Source organism: Rhinolophus ferrumequinum, chromosome 11, assembly GCF_004115265.2.
Source record: "Rhinolophus ferrumequinum isolate MPI-CBG mRhiFer1 chromosome 11, mRhiFer1_v1.p, whole genome shotgun sequence".
Taxonomy (NCBI): domain Eukaryota; kingdom Metazoa; phylum Chordata; class Mammalia; order Chiroptera; family Rhinolophidae; genus Rhinolophus; species Rhinolophus ferrumequinum.
Genome location: NC_046294.1, coordinates 74820806 through 74843826, shown reverse-complemented (window position 1 = coordinate 74843826; position 23021 = coordinate 74820806). Strand labels below are relative to the sequence as shown.

Below are 23021 nucleotides of genomic sequence, written 5' to 3'. Positions count from 1 at the left end.
CAATCTTCCTCAGTTTGTAAATAGCATTTTACCCTCTTGATCACTCTTCCCTGAAACCGTTGATACTGGCATCTAAAACTACCACATTTACTTAATTTTCCTTTATTTTTCTAGCCACTTATTTCTCAGTCTCTTTTCTGGTTCCTTTTCATCTCATCCATCTGTATAGATCACAGTGCACCAGGGCTGTGACCAGAGTTCGTTAATTGGATTTCTTTTGTTTTTTGTATCTTCACTGTGTAGGTGCTGATATTCTGTAGAGGTGTCTTTAAATACCATTTTAATACTAATAATCCCCAAATTTATATCTTCATCCTGGTCCTCTCTTCTGAATTCCAGACCAACATATCTGTCTACTTAACATGTTGACTTGAAGATTTAACAATAACACCTCAAAATTAACACGTTAAAACCCAAGCTCCCCTAAACTCCCCACCAATGTTCTTCTGTCTGCCCTGATTTCAGTAATGACAATTCCACTTTCTGGTTGCTAGGGGCTAACAGCTTGATGTCATTGTTGATTCCTCTTTTTCCTTTACACCCTACAATAGTAAGTCTTATTGGCTCTACCTGCAAAATATATCTTGAATTTAACCACTTCTGACCACCACTTCTTGCCTAGATTATTGCCGTAATCTCCTCCATGTTTCTGCCCTCTCCCATTCTTAATCAGTAACAAGAAAAATCCTGTTAAAATATAAGTATCTTTTTATTCAAAATGAAATCCTTACTATGACCTTCAAAGTTCCACATGATACAGCATCCATTATCTCTCTGACCTAACTTCCTGTTCTCCTCCTTGTTCTCTCTTTCTAGACACTTTACTTTGTCATTGTCCCTCAAACATGCTAAAGAAGCTGCTTTCTCACTCTGGTACCGTGTTTCCCCGAAAATAAGATTGGGTCTTACATTAATTTTTGCTCCAAAAGACGCATTAGAGCTTATGTTCAGGAGATGTCAGACTGAAAAATCATGCTAAGGCTTATTTTCCGGTTAGGTCTTATTTTCGGGGAAACACGGTATTTGCAATTGATGTTCCTCCTGCATGAAAACTCTCCCACAGATGTTCTTAAGACTAACTCCCTCTCTTACTTCAAACCTTTCTCAAAGGTACCTTCAGAGGTGACTCCGCCCTCCTTCTAATACTTCATATCTCTATTCCCTGCTTTGTTTTTTTTCTTTGCTAATCTGTCACCTATTATGTCTTTTTTATTGTCTGCCTCTTCACTTGAATATAAACTCCATAGGAGTAGGACGTGTTGCTGTTGTTGTGTGTGGGGGTTTGTGTGTATGTGTGTTGGGATTACATTTGTCTTGCTTTTATTGTTAAGCCTAGACACATAGTGGGTGGTCATCAATTATTTGCTAAATAAATAAATACAAAGAGGAGGCAGAATTCAATCTTGGCGTTATCGTGTTCAAAAAATTTGTGTAGTTTCTGTCGTTTAAGTTTTAGTTAGCAATCACCTAAATAAATGCACTGGAATGCATGCTGACATGGAGTTTATACTCTCACTGGAGAGCAGATGAAGCTAGCAGTAAATAGCAAAAACTGGCTTATAATTAATTGCTAATGGTGTGGAGCAGGTTATAAATCCTAAGAAGGGGAAATAAAGAAGACATAAAGGAATCCATTATGGTTTCAAAAAGGTATTCTAATTAAGCTGATTTAAGTGATGGGTGATGTTTAGCCAGATCATGGGAACAAAGCATGATATAGATTGGAAGGACATTGTAGATCTGATGAATTAGAATGGATTAGCAGTGAAATTGGGGAGTAAATTTTAATATGGTAGTGGTATTCCAAGAAAAATACACAAGAGTTGAAACTTCATGTAGTGGTAAATTGAGAGTCAGAGTGTAATTATAGACTCAAAAGCTCACCATGTAATCAACTTCCTGATTATTCATATTTATAGAACCAAAATACTTTGATTTTTTTATAGTTATACATACACCATAATTATCTTCTAAAAGGTGTATGCCTTTATTTTATAAACTTATTTTAAACCTTTATTTTATAAACTTGCGTTGATAATGAGCTTCGTTTGTGTCATTTTTCATCTGAACACAAATTCATTAGTACTTTTTAATATGTTAATGCTTTTAATATAGTGTCTTTTGTATAGTCTCTAATTTATTTTGGGCTTCTTTCTTCTTGTTGAAATAAGATATTAAAGTTTACAATGTATGGAAAAGAAAAGCAAATGACAAAAACTTCTATGAGCTCTTTATAAGACAAAAGCATTGGTAGCTATGGAAGAATTTCTTGCTCAGCGTAAGTTTGGTACAGCTATTTTGAACATGTTCAAAGGAGAAGAGATTCTACTTGATATACTTAAAGAGCTACTTTATAAAAAAGATGTTTTTCTTTCTAAGTGTTATTTTCTTAGTTTTCCATGTGTTTATACTGTAGATAACTACCTACTACCTACTTGTCTGTCTTCTCTTGTATTTCACGGGATAATGGAGGAACCAGAAACACTGATGGAAATAACCTTACACAAAAAGATATTGGTTAAAGGTAAACAGAATGAAGGCACATGTTTATAACATTTGGAAATGTATGACATCAATGAGCATTGATACTCATGAGGCTAGTAAAAGTGAAAATTGAATGCTTTATAAGGTCAACTCACACAGTTTCTATATCTCATTCATTGTCTCCCACACACATAATAAAAAATCATATATAAATGATATGTAAAAACATATAAAATGATCATATATAAAAAAAGTCAATTGTGTCATGCTTCAGTGGGTTTGGAAAGAGAGAAAACAACAGGTTTAATATTTAATCAACAGAAAGTACCCAAATAAATGAATATATCCTAGAAAGAACAAAAATTTAGACCGTGTTATTAAACAATGTACTGTGTTTGATTTTAGAATAATGGATAAGTTGGACAGAATCAATGAAAATACCAAATTGCATCCTGGGTAACAAACAGTAAGGAAAAAGAATTTGGCTAAAGTTCAAATAGAAGCAACTGATATAAATGTCCTTTAAAATGACATATCTTATCCAGAAATCAGGATAGGTCCAAATTGGAAGCTTAGGATAATAATTACAAATGGGCCCCACAGCAGTCAGCTGTGGTTGACGGTCTTTCTTGCACGGATTCTCAACTTTAGTGCAATTTGTCACTTGCTGAATCTCCTACCTTACTTCCTTTGAATTACATAAACCACTAAAAGAAATGTAAATGGATTGTATTAGCAACAATAAGTATAGTAATGCTATTGATAACACCATGATCCTAGTAAGGTTGAATATGAAAAACATAGTAAGCATCGATGTTTTAGTAACATGTTGATTTTATTTCCATATTTTAAAAAATAACAACACCAATCTCACACAATCTTCCTGAATTATTGTAAGTATATGGATTGAATTGCTATCTCTGCTTAATGTTTGTCCCTCCTGAAATCAGTTCTCTCCAGAGTGATCTTTTTTTAACTCTGTTTTTAAAACTCATAAATAGCTTGCCATTTTCCTTAGAATAAAGTGCAAACTCTTTTGAGCGCAGCTCTTACTTGGCCTAACCATATCTCTTCAGTTTTATCTCCTCTTCCCCAAACATCAGCCTTCTCTGCTCACACACTCACACTCTAGTTCCTTTCACAACAAACTTCCTTCAATTCCTTGAACATGTCATACTGTCCTACTAACTTTCTGGGGGAGCAGATGCATGCCTTCTCTGGTAATGCTTAGGAGACTGCCCCATCTCTCCTATGTATGTGCAATGATATCTTCCCATGCTTCTATCAGTGCACTTGCCATGTCATTTGATAACAGTTACTTGTTTAATTAATCTCTTTCCTCCCCTAGACTTAGAGTTCTTAACAATTTTTGGTATAATGAACTTAGTTAGCATTCTGGTGAGGTCTGTAATTTCCCTCTCAGAACAATATTTTTTAAATGCATAAGATAAATTACTTAGGATAGCAAAGAAACGAGTTATATGGAAATACAATTTCAAAGTATCAAAAAATAAATTTGTGATATAGTAATATACTTGCTTCTTTATTAGTACATTAAATAATAAAAGCTAGTGGCATGTAATAACAAACAACTTAAAAATCATGTAGAGTAAAAATGGTATTTTCAGATCTCTGTAACACCGAAATTCGACGTGAAATTACCTGTGATTTTTAATGGTGACAAAGTCACAGGAGCTGCTAATAACTCTGTGGTTTAAGGCCTATATTCATAATTAAATTTTTTATTAAATTTATTGGAGTGACATTGGTTAATAAAATTATATAGGTATCAAGTGTACAATTCTACAATACATCACCTGTACATTGCATTGTATGTTTACCACCCAAAGTCAAATCTTCTTCCGGCATCATATTTGACCCCTATTCATAATTAAATTTAATGCTGTATTTCAGTTACAGGTTAAGAAAACTAAAGATGTCATTTTTCCCCCCCATATAAGTTTTCTAACCTCCCCTCATCCTATGTTAAAACCCTGTACCAGAGTGTCAACTCCATAAGAACACGCACCAGATCTGTCTTGTCTGTCACTGAATTACCCATATTTTACTATATGACCATAGAATCATAACTATATATACCAGTTCCTGTTCTAGGTGCTGGAGATAGAGCTGTAAATAGTTAAACAAAAGCCCTGTGTCATGGATCTTTCATTCTAGCAGGAGGGGAAAGCAGTGCCTAGCAATTCATAGACACCCATGTTGTTTGTGAAACTGAATGTTCTTCTGCTTTGTCCTCTTCTAAGATCAGTAAGTGCCAATGAACACCTGCAATAACAGTTTTTTTAAAAATCGGGTATTGAAGTTCTGAGTTAATTTGCTGACAATAAAGAGAGCATTTAAAATTGAGACAGATTGTTATTACCCATTAAAAGATACACTTTCATAACTGCCTGCTACACACAGGGCTCATTGATATACAGAATTTTAATTCCTACACCTCAGTGCCCATACTCATGCAGTTCTTCCTTCATTGAGTTCCTATTGCTCCTAGTGAACTCCTAACTTTTCAAGATTGAGGTATTACTGACTCTGGGAATCCTGTTTTGGTGTTAAAATAGCCCTTTGGTCATATCTATGTTTCTGGACAGCTGACAGACAGGAGTGAAATTATCTGCCTGTGTATTCCTGTCGTCGTTTTCCTTCCCCTAAACTATGTGACCTTCTGTCTCTGTTAGAGCTACAACGGTCTCAGCAAAGCAGACACATTGTTCTCTGAACTGAAACACTGCTTCCAAATTCCCCGTGGGAAGGAAAACCTTACAGGAGGCTTTGAAGTCAGAGAACATCCATTCTTGCTTTATTAAGAATGTTCAAAGGTCAATTTTAAGCGAAGTAAAACAGCGCCTGCATTTTGGAGCTCTCAAAACTATTTCAAAAGTGACATGATGAGCACTTCTTGAGTTCCCCCCTGTTGGATTCTATGGGACTAGCTCCCTGCAGGGTAAAGAACTAGCAGGGGCTGTGCCTAGATGTTGGTAATCCTGATACTTGACCTGCGTCGTCACCCTTCCTTTCTTTACCCCTGAAGAAGAGGTGAAACAGGGTTTGTGTGGTAACCTTGTTACTGTCTGTATTTTTAAAAATAAGGAACATGGCGCTGGCTTCAGATGGACACTCAAGAGACTTGCTGTACTGTATTCATGTCTGCTTTACCTAACCAAGGACCCCACGAGTAGCAGCCCACTCATTCTGACATCTCCAGGAGTTTGCATAGTGCCCAGCATATGGCAATTGTGCATAAATGTCTCCTGAACTGAAACAAAGTGATTTTAATGAAATTATGAGATTTACTACTGTTGGCACAAGAATCTGTTTTTCTATGCACTTTCCCTTAAACGAGAGAATAAAGGGAACCTTTGAGAGTCTGGTATGACTTTGTCTTTATTGCTTAAAGTCTCAATAATTTAAGTTCTCAGATAGAGATGAAACACAGCCTATCTTTTTATGTTGTACAAACTGGTATAGATCAGACCATATGCCTGGGTAGAACTTTAAATATCAGTTTTTGAGTCTGTCTCCTGCTCTAGACTATAAACCATTCTGAAGGTAGTATCGTAACCCATAAAATTGTATTTGTTGAACTAAACAGTTTAGATAATGATTTTAATTAACAATCGAAATTAAACTGATAGATCGAAAAAATGATACGGATAGCCATTAAGTGCCTTCCCTTTTACTTATAATTGTTGGAAGAACTAAGAAAATATTTTCAGGCATGCTAAAAATATATGTTGTAATTTAAAAGACTTACATCTTCAAAATACATATAATGAATGCAAAATTATATTGGGGAGATTCAACATGTACCAAAGTTATGATTAAGAGCTATGTTAATTTTCCATATGAAAAAGACATACTTTATTCTTGACAAGAAATTTCTAAAAGGATTATCATATAAATATCCAAATATTTTCATTGTAAGATGCAAGAATTTTGTTTTCGCAGTTAATATCAATTTTTTCTCTTGTAAAAACTTTTTTGAATAAATTTAGGCAAAATAAATTGCATATTTGACTGTGGCCATTCCCCTTACAAATTGCTTTTTATTTCTAAATATATTTAAAATATTTTTAAAATAATTTAAGTTCTAGCTTTTGATGTTGGTTTATTTCTTGCTTGCTTTATGTTTACTTTTTTCATATTTTACAGCCTGGTGTTGACTTTCATCCTACAAACTTAACAGTTATGTGAAGTTCAGTACAATTTTATTACTGCTTTTCATATGAGAAGAACTAAGTATAGTTTTGCTCTTTGGCATTCCTACTTTTTTTCTAATATCTTTAACATATGGCATTTATAAATAATATTTTAGAAGCATGCAGAGCTACCTAAGCGGAAGTGCTATTGCTGCTTTGGTCTATTTTCATTTCAGCCAACGTTAGATCAATTCCATGGGAACCAACTTTATTAACATGACATTCCTTGAGACTCTTTTCAGCCTTCTACATCTCCTATTGATTATACGGAAACAAATCCTTTCACTAAGATTTAATGTTTTAGGACATTCATGATATTGCTCAAGTGTAATTCATTTTGGAATTAAATTTCTAATGTTAATTTCAAATGGATATTCAACTGATAGCAAAATTCATATTGCTGTAGCATCAGTGGACATCTAGGTGTATCAATTTCCTGTATTCTCTGTGATGACAGATGCTCTATAAACAGAGCCAGGTCATTACTTTTGAATAGTTAACAGGACCACTGAGTAGCTAATATTACTAGGAACAAGTTTTTGTGCAGCTAATATTACAAGGAACAAGTTTTTCCAGGTAGTTGAGAAGACTGCACAGGGCTAGAACTTGGCACTCCAAGGCACATTTAGTGATTGTTGAAGAAAAACAACCACTAAAGATACAGGAATGAAATGGTGGCACCCTCCCTTACCAATGAAGATGGCAACTTCATATGTATATAGAGTCTACAAAATTTTTAACCTTTAAAAAGTGAATTAGAAAAACAACCCCAGTGTCTTCTACAGAAGTACAGTGTGTATTAAATCGCACAGTGATTTTTTTTTGGACACCAAACAACAAAACAGACTTGGATCTGTTATTATTCAGATATTTAAGCACATATCACAGTTTTTTCACTTTAACACTATGGAAAATACCTTTATTTTGGCGACTGGTTTTTAAAGCAGCACTGTAATTCCTCATTCAACTTTATTATTACTTTTTGTTGGCTCAGACCAAATTGCCTTGGAAACATCCTATATTAAAATTAGCCAACGTAGGGGAAAACAATACAAGACAAAACAACACGACCCTCAGACATGATCAGCAAGAAGGCCAACTGGGCTGGAAGCTCCCTCAGCACTTTCAGGGATGTAACAGTCAGGCTCATCATCCACCCCGCAGGAGGGCAACCCTTACAGAGGCCCCTGGATCTGCTGACAGGCACTCTGGGTGACGATAAATATGGTAGAAAGCTGTCAATAGGAAGAGGGTTTCACAATGGGCAGCCAAAGTTCTTTGCGGCAGAAAAACATGCAAATGGTTGAGATGCATAAAAAGTAAATGGAAGTAAACATGTAATGATCATAATGTTAACTTGCTTTTTCAGGCCTTAGCTTTTCTCACCATCTTCTCGGGATGTCAAAAAAGTTATTCGATACATCGAAGCATTAAATTTAAAGTGTTAGTAGTAACATGGTAATTCTTCTCTATCTTGCAAACCTGTAGTAAAGGCACAGGCTGCCACATTTTTCAATTTATAGCATTACATCTAATCCTTTTAGTTCCTGGCTTGCGACAGACAGGGGAAAAGTAATGGAAGAATGGTGCACAAGGGCGTTAAGGTTATATTAAGAATGCTTCATTTTTTTTTTTTTTTCTAAATTCTTTGTGCTTGACAGGGCAGTTTAAAAACTGGCAAGAGAGCTATAGAGGCGGCATGTCATTTTCGCAGCATGGGGGAAGATAACTAAGCTAATAGATCACCTGCTACTGGTGTCTAAAGTTAAGGGTGGGCAACACATGTGCCCCTAGTGACTGATGGAGCTAAAGAGAGTTTCCAGACGAAGCTTGGTAAAAAGGTTTGTCCCAGAAAGTTGGCACTGAATAACCAAAGCGTGACACACACCGACGTGCGTTGGCTCCTGTAAAGGTAACAGATGTCTCTCTGACAGGTTAGCTAGAGAAAACAGTTTGTATAGTAAAAGGATGTAAAAAGGGAGACAGAATAAAGAAATTTGGAGAATTTCCCACCCAGCTTGTGGTTCTTACCAACGCAGGTGGAAGGGAAGAATGGTTTATGTTCTCTCAGATTTTGGTAGAGAGCTTTGCATCTTGAATACCTAACAGCATTTCATAGCTGGGTGAGAGTGATAGAAAAAAATTCTGCATTTTCCTTCTTACTTGCAGAAGCATAAAGTCCCCTTGTGTGACTCAGACTGCCTTGATCATCCATCAATGTTGCTGTCCACTCTGTTTTCAATGGGAGTGCTTCAGAAGAAGCGGCCTATTCTTCAAATTGACATTTAGGACTGTTAAGAATACCACAATGGCTTCACTTAGCAATTTTTTTTTTTTTTTTTTTGTGCTGCTTCTTTTGGTCAGTAAAGTCACCCTGAGCGACAGTGACATTAAAGACCTTCATTTAGAGAATCTGCTTATGTAAGCTTAAATTTCACTTCAACAGGTCAGAATATTACCTCCTGTTTTTCTTTTTACGTAATGTCAACAGGAATAAGATAACAGAATTTGGATTGTTAGAATTGGAATGAGCCGGAGGTATGACCGACTCTAAGAAATTCTCAGCTGAGAACTCAAAACCAAGGCTGGAAGAGGCAGAACTGCTCACGGCCACGGGACAAGTTAGAAAAGGGCCCTCTGGGTCCAGCATGGAGGCAGATTTTGTTGCAAGCATACTGCAGGAGCAGTAGGACACACACATGCTGCCTCTGAACACTTTGAGCATTTGTTTAAATATGCCTTTTACTTGGCATACATACGCGCTATAATCAGTCTTAGATTATTCATGTACTAGATGAGCTCAGAGAAAATAGAATTTAATGGGGGCTGGAGTAGTCATGGAAAGCTTCCTCAGCAGCGAGATCTAATAAAAACCTTGCACCACTGGTAAGATTCTACTTTCAGTGGCCTTTTATAGTTGCAATTCTCAGACTAGAAGCCTATTACTATTTCTGTAGGTCAATTATTTTATCACATCAAGGAATTAACATCTTCATTTGTCTCACATGCCTTTTACACCTTCTTGATCTTTATCAGTTTTATTTGTAATGCTACAAAGTGTATGTTCTTTGTCCCTAAAAATCCGTATTTACCTTTTGGTTAGATTTTACCTTCAGAATGAGGGTAGAGCCCATTCTGAAAGCTACCTCTTTGTGGCTAGAAATGTTTAACGTCAACATTCGATTGTAGACAATTTAGGCCTAAACCCAAATTTGCTTTGGCGCAAGAATTCTAGTATTCATCGTTCAACTTTCTTAGTATAATCTTCATGTCATGGTCTTGTCCTCATATGAATATATTTTATCAGAACCATGAACATTTTCAAGGTACTTAATAGATTTTCCTTATTTTAGTACCTGATTTCTAGTTTGTCATCCAACCAGTCCTAGAGATATTGACTAATGGTAGAAAGCCTTTCTTTTCCTATCATTTATTTGCATGAATGTTTGCAACTACTCGTTGAAAGAAATAGGTGTTCACTGTAGAACATCTTAATTCTATTAATTTTAGAACCATCACATAGATTTTTATGTGGTTTACCAGAATGTAATGCCATTTAAAAATATAACATCACGTTTTCTAAAATGACATTTTGGGCATATCGTCATTCAATTTAAACTTTTAATCAAACATTATTTTATTGTCAACAATGGTATTTAGTATTAGTATTACTGATTAATTCCATGTGCATTTCTTTCTGTTATTTAGGAGGAGAATCTCTTCTTTGTAATGGAACATCAATCTACTCTAATTCATTAAATAGAAACAGATTATATAGTAAAGACATTGTATTTTCAGTGCTAATGCTAATAAAACAAATAATGAAATAAAAAAAACCAAACTCGGGACCTGTCACAATTCATCTTTTTATTCTACAAACGGTATTTAAGCAACATTTTAAAATGTTAGACTTGTGAGATATCAATAATACTTGCATAATTCTCAGTCTTTATCGGCCTTTCCTGTTTTTGAACTTGTAGAACAGCTTGATGTACAGAATTCTTCACCTCTTAAAGACTGTCTTATATTGTTTACATAATGTTTCCCTTGTCTTAGATTTCCCTAAACTCTCTGACTGCAGAAACAATGTTTCATCTTTTATGTATACTTCAGAGAGTCTCATACAGCACTAAACAAACAATGGAGCTTTATGTACTTTTAATTGACTAGGGAAAAATAATCACCACTGCTCATTTACTATGCTGCTCAAATTTACATTAGAAAGCTTTATATAATCATTTATTAATTATTTTGAGTATGAGCTTATCATAGAGTCCAGTGCCTTAATACACAGAAAAATTGATTTTGAAGAGTTCTGGAATTGAACTGAGGTCGGTATTCAATTAATTGTCTTTGGCCTGAACTACCACCTAGGAGTCTGTCTATTCTTTTCACCAGAAAGGCAGAAATGGAAATTACTCTAATGTTTAAACCGTGCAATAAGGAAAAGAGTGCTTTTCTGCTCTGTTTTCTGAGGAGAGGTTGGGAGAGTCAGAGACAATGCATCTGTCTCCATGGGGGTGAGTGTTGGCTCTGATAGCTTTCTGTTTACCTCTGCAATGAAGGTGATTTCTCTGTTTGTGTGAGGGGGTCCATTTCTCTTTTCTGAAAGCCCAAGATGCTCCATAACAGCATGTTTACAGTCTAATTCACAGTGGAATTGCTAGTGGTTCAATTAAAGCCACTGTTTTATAGATTAAAGATTCTAACAGAGCTTTTCCTGCAGAGTAATAGCAACATTACTTTTAAGCTTACCTTACAAAAAAAGCCAAAGAACCTCATTTAATAGAAGACCTTGCCTATAGGCGAGTTTTTCCCCTACTGGAATAGAAGAGAAAGACTAGAGTATGCACTTTATCTTATTTATAGTTTAATCTTCAGAATTTAGCACACTGCATGATACAACATCAGCACATGACAATTTTTGGTTAAATGAGTGAATTAAGGAATATAATACTTTAGTCTTGGATTCTGTTTAATACGCTATCTTTCACCTCAGAAGTTAACATAAGGATAAATTCAAGCATAATAAACATAAATGTTACAGAAATCAGTAATATATTGAGAAGTAAAATTTACATTGCTATAATGAATGAACCTAAAAAGAAACAATTTAGTGCCTCACTTCCATCGTGACTTGAGATAAATCCACAGTAATAAAAGATTCAACTCAATAATGTTATCTTAAGTGTCACAACAATGGCATTGATATTTTACAAAACATTGTCATAAGTTGCTGATAAATAGCAGATATTTCATTTTAGGCATGAGCATTTTTATTCCACTTAATTGATACCAGTGACAAGAGTTCTCACTACTTTCTTTAGTTTTAATCATTTGATTTTAGGAATGGAGTGAAAAGCAGATAACAACAGTTAAGAGAAATCTGCTATCAGATGTTAAATATGAAACATTTTGTTGTCATGTAACCTTAAAGGTATGAGCATGATTTGATTTATACTGTAAGTTTCCTATGGGAAAGACTATAATTTGAAAATACTTAAAGTGTAATATATCAACATATGCCTTGTTCGTGCCTTAGAAATGCCTGATGATGGTGATTAGTTAGAACTTCCCAAGAAATAATTTATGTCCCTTTGGTACTTAATAAATTCAATCAATCTTAATTAATGTTCTATTTGCTTATTGATTTTTTTCATTCTTTCCTTTTGTAATATCTTGCTTTTTCTCCATTTGATATTGGTAACAAAATGTATTGCCTTTCAGACTGGTATAATTGATCCATCATCTAAGCAATAATTAACATATGCATATTTTATACGTATATACAAAACACATTTAAAATGTATCGCTGAGTTTCATCTCATTTATTCCTCAACCACAATGAATAATGCAAATGATGGGACTGAAGTTCAGAGACTGGTTGATTTCCCCGACTACCTGAGCCCCAGTACCTTACAGTATGCAACAGCAAGAACATAGGCATTGGAGACACTGGATTTGAATTCTGGCACGTGGGTGTGTTGGGGTATTAAATTAGTTAATTTATATAAAGCATTTAGTCTGTAGCTAGAACATGAAGCATGGGCTCAACACATGTTAGATTTCATTATTTCTTCATGTTTCCCAAAGCGTGGTATTCAGAATCACCCAGCCTGCCTAAGACTGCAGATCACTGGGCCCCACCCCATATCCACTGAACCAGAATCTCTATTTGAGAATCACTGATGTAGTCCTTCCAATAAGTAATGCTGACCTCTTAAAAATATTATTTGTTTTTTTTGCAAATGAGTTTATATTTTGTCTTAAGTTCTTTCCTTTGTTTTACAACACAAATCTTATTTATGCCAGCAAAATGAGTATGGTTGGAATTTGATTGCAAGAAATACTTTTAAAATTTAAACTTTGCATAACTTACCAATAGAAAATTAATACTTTGTTGCACTACAGCAGAAAGATGATTTGTACAAAAAAAAAATCATAAGAAATTTCAAGAAGCCTAAGCCAATCCCCTCCATTTATTAAAGAGCTATCTCATTCAACACATGTTGACTGAGTACCTACACATACCACCAGCACATAATTACCAGGGTCATAAAGATAAGTAAGATGGGACAGACTCCTACACTCATGCCATTTAAATAGTGAAATGTTTACATTTAAGAATTAATATTGAATTAAATATTTTAGTAACAAAAGTGAATTTTTAATAGTGATTGATCTGTATGTAAATTATAGAAATGTTGAGATGTCTACGGAAATGTTTTAAAACATCTTCTGAATTAGTCCTGGTCACAAGGCCTCCAAATTGTTTTGCAATGAATTTGCTAAAACAATATAGGGATACATTCCTGGGATAACATTAATAATACCAATAGTAACAACTCTAACTTACATTGTATTTGTGATGACTCAGGCACTGTTCTAAGCACTTTTCTTAGATGGACTCAGTTAATCTTCCAAAACAACTGTATGAGGAAGGTAGTACTATTGTCTCCATTTGTCAGGTGAGACTGAGATACATACAGAGAGAGGATTAGCCCGCTCAGGTCAGACAGATTTAGGAGGTAAAGTCAGGATGTAAATCCAGGTAGACTTGCATTTAAATCCAATATGCTTTAATAATTTTGTTACATCTAAATCAACATTTACATGATGAATCTATTTCAGTGCAGTTGAGTAATATGAAGCTAGATGCTGGTGCATTTTCTGAAATTAATTCTGTCTCTTGACCTTATACATTACAGTTTCAATTATGTAATAGACTGGTAAGATTTTTACTCTTTTATACGCGTGCGCGCGCACACACACACGCACGCACACACACAACCAGAAGTTGTTTTCTCTCTTTTTATTTCAAGGTCTGGCATATTTTGAATAGCACAATTCAGAAAATATTGTAATACTATGTCTGAATAAAAAGTATCCAGTATAATTTGAAAGTTTAACTGTCAGGAAGAAACATATGGATGATAAAGGAAGTTTTGCCACATTTCTAATGAGCAGCTGTTGTTGTTGGTTGCCTCCTTCCTTAGGATGACTGTTATTGAGTCTTTGTACTCTGCACTGGCACTATGCTTCCTCTGAAAGGAATTCAGAATTTTCTGAATGAATGGAAAGAGATCTATCTGTGTGCAATTGGATAAATCCCAGTGTAACAGCTGTGTGGGGCTGACTGAAAGTGACACTGGAGGAGGTTGTGTGACTTTGTGTTCCCTTAATTTTGTATTTAAACTCTCCCAAGTATTTGGGAACAGAATGTATTAAATTGTTCATATTAGATGAATTCAAAATGCCCTTTAATCCGTAATAATAGTAAAGATAGTACATATATTTTCTTTTCTTTATTAAGAGTTAAATATTTGGAAAAAAAGAAAGACCTAGTAAAAGACAATTCTCCCTGAATTATTTTACTCTTGATTTTTCCCCAGGGAAGTATAGCATTATAAAGGTAAAAGCATAGGATATAGAGTCAAAAGATCTCAATTTTAAGCTCATTTCTGACTAAGGTGGGCATAGTCTTTATTGAGCAGCTAATAAGAGCTAGATATTGAGTGGAGTATTGATATAACTCTGCATTTATTATTTCACTTAGTCCTCAGCCAGCCAGTAAATGCGGAAGTCAGAACCCAAACCCGAGTCAGTTCTGTTTGAACACAAAGCTCTGACCTTTCCATAGCACACGAGGATAGCTCTTCCTGTTTGTAAACAGTCGTGCTAGCTTGTGTAAAGGTGAACTGGGGAGTGCCTTCCTGTAACCTGAGGACACAAAGACCCTCCTACAGTAGTACTTAAATCCATAACCCCTCCTCTTCATTGGATTCAGTCTTCAAGTTACGGTAGTGCTTCTTAAACGTGAGAAATCACAGATGTGAAAGAGTATCTTCAGACCTCCAGGACCAGAAAGCATGTTTTCAGACCCCACATCCTAATGTGAGAACCACCACTTTAAAAACCAAACACTATGTATATATTTGTTTTATGGTTTGACACCATCGTAATTGAGAATACAAATTCATATATTGACAGAAACACTGAAATCACTTACTACTTGGTTATAAAGGGTTATCTAATAAGCCTTTACTAATTTTCTGATATGACTGAAATGAAAACACAGGTTTTAAAAGTCACAAGAACTTGAGAAGTTCTTAGGTATGAAAAATCTGGGAAATGGAATTTTGTTTCTAATAACTCAACATTAAATATGTATCTTGGCAGGTTGCATATATAGTCAGAATCATCCATTAAAAAGTTAGCACTGATTAATTTGTGAGATTAATTCATAAATATCTAGAACAATCTTGAGGTCACGAAGCATATGCCAGATAAGTTTCCATGTGGGAAAGAAGTCTAAACTGTGCAGGTCAAGGGTTATGGGTACAGGAACTGATAAGAGAACTCAGATCCAAATACAGCACTTGTGACCTGAAATAAACAAGTGGTGACTTGTGAAATAAACAAATCTGCAGGGAAGAAATAAATGCCCCCCTTTTTGTATGGTAGGGGATATTCTTTTTACAGCCATTCTTTCTAGGCTACCTGGATATGATTTACCATTGAGTTCACTAGAACTTTAAAAGTAAGAAGTTACACTGTGTATTATTGCCTAGCTGATTCTTGTGGGAATCATATGTGATTTTTAAAAGAGCCGTGAGTTTCATTAAATCTAGCTATAAATTGAAAGAATACCAATGAGAAAATGGTTGCTTTTGTCTCTAGGAACAAAAACTAATTCTGGATAGTGGCATTACCTTTTACTTTCCATGAGCAACAAAATAATCACCAATATAAAATGAAATGGATCCCAGAAATTGGGACACAATTTAAAAAACAAATAAGGATGCAATTTATTTAGTTAGCAACTTCATCTGTACTAGAAACAAAATGTAGACTCTGAATTGTGGAAGAGAAAAGAACAGCATGTGTGGATGAATAAACATAGTAAGGAAACCAGCAGATCCACAGTGAAGGCATGTCTGTCAGCGCCCTTGCACACAGTCATGGGAGCGTTGTGTGAGGGCACTTCAGGCTGTAATATGGTACCGTAGAGACTCCAGGGAAACAAAATAATGCACAAATGGGTCATGGGGGGAAAACAGGTACCATGTCTGACTAATGTTAACATTTCCAAAGGGTTTGTGTCAACTGTTACATTTAGAAAAGATAAATGCCAATTTATAAATTCCTATAATGAAATCAGTACAAATACGGAGGATCAGCATTTACCAGCAATTTGCATAGAGGATGAACTTTGAACTCTGATTTAAAAATCAAATCATTTTTGTCCTTCACTGTTTTAACTTGATTCAAACTTAATGGCTACTGATGACATGAATTAGATAATGTTGACATGAGTTAGAGGTTGAACTTCAGCTGTGGTATGTGGATGTGAAAAATAAAGGTATGACAGAGCAGTGTCCTGCTGTTTTTCTTTTATCATTTTAGACTGTTCAAATCTGTAGAAGTAAGATACTTAACTTTTTTGGAAGGCATGCAAAGAATGCTAGTATTTTGAGTGTACCTACTTCCTGTAGACTAAAGTGTATAATTTTTCATTACTGATTTATGGTAACACTTATTTTTTTCTTTATTACATATTGTAAAACTTTTAATAGAAATTAACACATCCATTTGGAAATAGAAAGAACAGAAAATAAAAGACATTGCTCCTAGTGAGGCTTTCAACTTTCAACAGTAACAATTTTTGCCCTCAGTTTATATCTACATTAAAGGTGTTTGTGTTTTTTTTTAATCTTAGAATATTTATATTTTTGTCCTTTCGGTATATAATACCTAAAAATGAAATAAGATTAAAATATCTGTGTGGGACACATTTAAAGTAGAATTTGAATTGTGAGCTAAATTTCTTTTACAGTAGAGTGGAGAACCTGTGAATTTATCTTCAGGACAGTAGATCTTATTGACAGAAATACATACTATACAGTTTGCAATGTGAATAATATTCCCACCTACAAAATAGAGATTATAAATAACCTGTCAGCTTATCAGATACCCTAGCCTAGGTTCCTGGGATATTTCATGTTTCTGTTATTCAAATGTATTGCTTTTCTTTTTTCTTCAGACAACAGAGGCTCTGTCACACATCAATTATAAAGGTATTCTATAAACTTGGCTTTCTTTTTGCTGCTGTTGGTAGGTAGTAAAATGTATATTCCCCATAATGAAATTTTAGGTAACAAAACCTAGAAGGCTTTTAAAGTATGAGGGAACACTACACATGAGGAGACCCCTGTAGCAGGAAGTTAGGGTAAATCAAGGCACTCATCTCCTTGAGACCTAGCTGGTGCTCTGTAATGCCATTATCCTAATACTTTTTAAAGCAATTCCTTGAGTCAGTCAATGCCCCATTGAAAGCAGTCATTCTGTAACTTTCAAAAAACTACTATTGAATTGAAATGAATAATCCATAAATGTGAGTTATTATATATAAATGTGAATATTCTTCTCTTTTTAAATTAAAATTTATTGGGGTGACAATGGTTAGTAAAGTTACATAGATTTCAGGTGTACAATTCTGTATTACATCATCTATACATCACATTGTGTGTTCACCACCCAGAGTCAGTTCTCCTTCCATTCCCACGTATTTGATCCTTTCACCCTCTTCTACCACTCCCCTCCCCCTTTACCCTCTGGTAACCACTGAACTATTGCCTATGTCTATGAGTTTTTGTTTCTTTATTTGTTTGTCTTGTTCCTTTGTTGCTTTCAGTTTTATACGCCACATATCAGTGAAGTTATATGGTTCTCAACTCTTTCTGTCTGATTTATTTTGCTTAGCATAATAATAAAAGAACCAAATAGAAATTCTGGAGATTAAGTACTCAATAAAAGAAAAGAAGAATGAAATAGCCAGTTTAGGTAATAGAGCTGACCAGATGGAGGAAAGAATCAATGACATCGAAGATAGAAATCTGGAAATGACACAGATGGAAGAAGAGAGAGACTTGAGAGTTAAAAGAAATGAAATGTTATTTTTCTATAGATAGCTTACTATGATCATGTAAATGGAACATGTACTGAGATCAATCTATAATGCTGACGGGATTTTTAATAATGTCTTCTTATGTTTGACTGGTGTTTTTAAATATCTTCCTTTTTACTTTTAAAGATTTTATTTATATTCACTTAATAAAGCCAGAAGGCATTTGTCAAACATTGTAATACGTTTGCAAAAAATATCTTTAGGTATCTGAGCATAGGACACAATGATCCCTTTTTCCCACTGCTCAATCCATAATATGGAATTCCTGAATTTATAATGAAATAATGTTAGGTAACAAAAACTGGAAGGCTATTAAAAGTGTGAGTGAATACTACACAAGGAGACCACTGTCTTAGTTGTTTGGACAAAGGGAATTCCTTACCAAATTTGGGCCCCAATTGAATTCTCTTTTCTAGAAATTTGGCATAAAAACTAAAAAGATCTAACTTAATTCAGTTTGGTTTAGTCTCATGAATCAGTATGTGTGGAGCGACAACTTTTGACTCACTCTTGAAATACAAAGAACTATGATTGAAAATATGAATAAAACAGAAGCGCATTCTACTTCCTGGCCCGGTGTGGCTTTTCAGTTCTCGATCCCCTTCCCTTCCTTAAGCCTCTTTGTACTGACTCTGAGACCTATAAACACCCCTGTTTGCTAGCTGTAGTCATTTTCTGTTACTTTCAAGGAAAGAGTTAGAAAAACTAAGACGTTTGGAGTTACGCACATCCATTATTTCTTTGATTAAAATGATTGGGATGAATGGCGTTCACTTTAATAAACAGAATGCGCTCTAGAAGCTGAAATTTTCCAGCCCTTCTCTCATGTTTCCATGAGCTTAGATTTCATCCTGATGGTACCTGAATCATAAAAAAAAAAAAAATATTTAAATCTATTCTTTGAATAATGTATTATTTTGGGCACCATTACAACAACTTAAAATTTTTTCCTGAATAGTTATGTATTAAAATAAATGGAGACTTATTTTATCACATAAGTACAGATTTTATTCAATAAAAATGAGAATATAAGGCAAGCTATAGGAACGTTAAATAGAATATTTCGTCTCCATGGGGAGTGATCTACTCTAGTATTGTCATTTGCCTGCAATTATTGGGTTATTTTATGTCATAAATTATTCTATGTAAATAAAAACTTCTGGCTAATTGAAGCATATAACTATGGCAATTTTTAAAAATATGGTACTTCAGATGAATACTTTCTTCAATTTATTATGTACCACCTCCCTTTCTTTTAAAACATTATTTTTTCTGATTATAAAGGCAATATATGTTCATTGAAGAACAATTGTAAAATAAAGATAAGTTTAAGGAAAATATTAAAACCACCTGTAATCTCAATTTCAAAAACAAATACCATTAGTAATGTTTGCTACATGGATTTTGTGTATAAAATTCTGGGTGTGTGTGGTACACATGCATGAGTGTGTGTGTGTGTGTGTGTGTGTGTGTGTGTGTGTGTTTACAAGCTAGGGGCTGGCTGGTACTAAAGCCTTCAAAAAGGGGTCACACTGTTCTGCCAGGATGAGACAGGGCACTATGTGGATGTAGGGCCAAGAAAACCCCTTGCGAGTGGAAAATTTTGGTATAGGTATGTCCAAAATGATTTGAGATTAGAGATACTTTGTATGGGAAAGGAGCAGTAATTACTGTTTTAAACCAGTGGTCCTTGATATTACCTCTCCACGACCCCAAGTATTTCAGAAAAGTCTACTCCCAAATGTTTTGTAAGGACGGAGTTTCACATCTGGCTCTCAGCCATGTGAAAGGATGGCATGAAGAATGCAGGAACCAAGAAATTCATAATAAAGTCCCGGGATTTTCCGAAAATCCTTGAAATTTTCCAAACCTAAGAACTTTTATCTAGACTTCAGTTTACACAACTTGTCTCACTGAATTTCCATAAAACCCTCATGATATTAGTGGTAGACCTGGAATTCAAATATAGGCTACCTGGTTTATAAATCATTCTCTCTACCATCTCTTTCTTTATCTATCCATACATATACACATATACATATATATTTCACAAGAATATACTGGTTTTGCAACTAATTTTTTTTCTTATTGTTGAGACAAATTTGCCATATTCTTAAATGTATTATTAATTTCTACATAGCATATGGATACAATGTGATTTTTTAAAATCTTGACATTGCATATTTTAGGGGCATGTGTTTTTTTGCTGTTACAATTAATGATGAATATCTTAACATTGTGATTCAGTGAGCAGATTTTATTGTCATACTATACAAGTCTTGGGTCACTGATTTACTCTTTAGTGAGTCATATAATTTGGGACAACTTTCTTAGCCTCCATGTCAGTGCTTTATCCTTAAAATGGCAAAAATAACAATTTTATGGTAGAATTGTTAGATACTATTCATAAGATGCTACCTTGGCATGTGCTGTAGGATTCAATAAATAATACCCATTTTTCTGATTAAATGATTAGTAACATATTATATTAGTCTAGTCTTATTTATATTAGTATTAGTCTTCATGCAAATTTCAGATTGTTTTCTTAGGAAAATTCTGACAAGTAGTTCTGAGCATAGGCTTTGATCTCAATTACCAAATATTCTTAAGAAACTTTGTACAGTAGAACCTGAGTAAATGAACACTACCCTGGACAATGGTGAAGAAGGCTTATTCCCTAAACCCTGTGAAAGCTGGGTATCATTGTTAGTGAAAAGATCTTTTCTGATTTGGTGTTGGTAGCGTTTGATTTTAATTAGTTAATATGAAATTGAAAATGTTTCATATAGTTTTTGACCTGGCACATAATGTTCTCATTTATGGCTATGTCTATATATTTTGACTCAGGGGTGTTGTTCATTAAGAATCCTTTAGACTTATACATTTTAACATCTGATAAGGAGGCATCTGCTTTCTACCGACCTCTCTTCCATTAGCCAATACTCTGTTAAATTTTTTCGTTAGCCTCAAACATTAACCCTATCTCCAGGTAAACAATAAAACATTTGATTTTTTTAAGAAACCAGTGTTCGAAACTAACATTATATTTTTTCTCACTTCTTCAATTTCTGATTTTATCTGTATTAGTTTATGTTCCAAGTTTTTCTTCTGTACAGTTGTTATTTTTTGTGTACTATATTGTATATATAGTAGTTATTTTAATCTTGTACTATTTCATAAAATATTTAAGGCTATAATTTACATTTCAGTATATTGCTCTGATTCATCTTTAAGGTTTTATCATTTTTGTTTGCTTTTCATTATTTTTAATAGTTTCACATTGAATTTTTGATTTCTTTTTTGCCATATTTTTATTTTATAAATTTACATGAATATTGTTTTTGCTGTTAGCATACTATATTATTTATCCACTATATTAGCAAACATGGCTTCTATAATTTCTTTTTTTTTTTTTTTTTTTTTGTGATTTTGTCTTTTAATTATCTTAAGTCTTATGATCAAATAATTTACAATTCTGTGCTGGTCTATTTTCTAATCCTTCTAGTGAGATGGCAAAAGCACCATTACCAATCATACACATACAGTTCTACAGTTGTGTTTTTGAATAGCTGTTTAAAAGACAATCCTAACTTGTTAGTCTGACTTAGTAAAGAACTCACATAGATTGCTACTATATCTTTTCACACTGAATTTTAAAAGCATATGACCTTATAGATTATCGATAAAATGTGAGAAGTGTTAAATTTTTTTTATTTGTATTATACATAAACCAAATTAAAATGCCTTTCGTTACATAAAAGGCAACGGTTTAGATACACGGGATTTTAATTAAATTGGCATAATTAGGACCAAAAAGATAAAGTGGGCACTGCCACCTTATCTTCAGCCCTTGCCTTTTAACAGGCTAACGAACACTTGAAACAGAATTGAGTCTGGCTGTTTTATAAGACAGTGAAGGGACTTCCTCAGTATTTAACATATTAATATAACCAGTTATACAAATCTAAATATAAAACTCCATTTCAAAACTCCTATAGATTTGAAGATGGCATTTACCATCTCTGTGAAAAATTGAACATGACACATCCCATCATAGTTTTAGAAGGGGGAAAACAGTAATAGGACTTGCTGACCCGAAATTACCATCACGTTCAAAAAGCTGATCATATCCATTTAACCACAAGCCAATCTTATTTGAATTAGGACTGCCCAAAAGAAATGTAATATCCGCCATTCATGATCTGAATTCTGGTATATGAGATCAATTTAAATATGGTACACATAAAAAAAAATGTCACGAGACATTTCTGTATTGTAATAAATAAGGCAGTGGCCAACTATTATTCCTTAGTAGCTTTTTTGAGATACGCTATCAAGTCTGCCCTTTCTGCAGTCTTCTTAATGCCAGCGAAGATCATTTTTGTTCCAGGGATGTACTTCTTGGGATTCTCCAAATACTCCATCAAGGTGTCTTCTCCCCAGGTGATACCTTTGTTCTTGTTGGCATCCGTGTAAGAAAATCCAGGGGCCTGACCAGTCTTTCGCCCAAACAGACCATGGAGATTTGGCCCAGTCTTGTGCTTGCCTCCCTTTTCCACAGTATGGCACTGGGCACACTTCTGCACAAAAATCTTCTTGCCCTTCTCAACATCACCCATTTTTAAATCGCTCTTTCGTTGGACACGAAACGCAGTCCCACACTCGCAAGCCGGACGTCCCGCTCTCTCTATAATTTCTTGTTTTAAATCTTAGTTTTTATTGTATATATGGACTTAACGTATACCCCAGTTTTATAAATATTCCATAAAAATTTATAAAATAAAATATGTATTTTGTCTTGTAGTATAATTAACTTTGTTTCTTAAACAAAATCCATTATATTACTCAAATCC

At 34.3% G+C, this 23021-nt stretch overlaps 2 protein-coding genes across 7 annotated transcripts in view; both read right to left on the bottom strand.

The window, feature by feature from the left end:
* GRIA4 (glutamate ionotropic receptor AMPA type subunit 4) overlaps positions 1-23021 on the bottom strand; it is a 368916-nt gene that overhangs the window by 187767 nt on the left and 158128 nt on the right. The window lies entirely within an intron of this gene.
* On the bottom strand, positions 21653-22850 carry LOC117030474 (cytochrome c). Its single transcript, XM_033120552.1, has one exon. It carries the CDS (start codon positions 22785-22787, stop codon positions 22470-22472), a length of 318 nt encoding a protein of 105 aa, XP_032976443.1. The 5' UTR covers positions 22788-22850; the 3' UTR covers positions 21653-22469.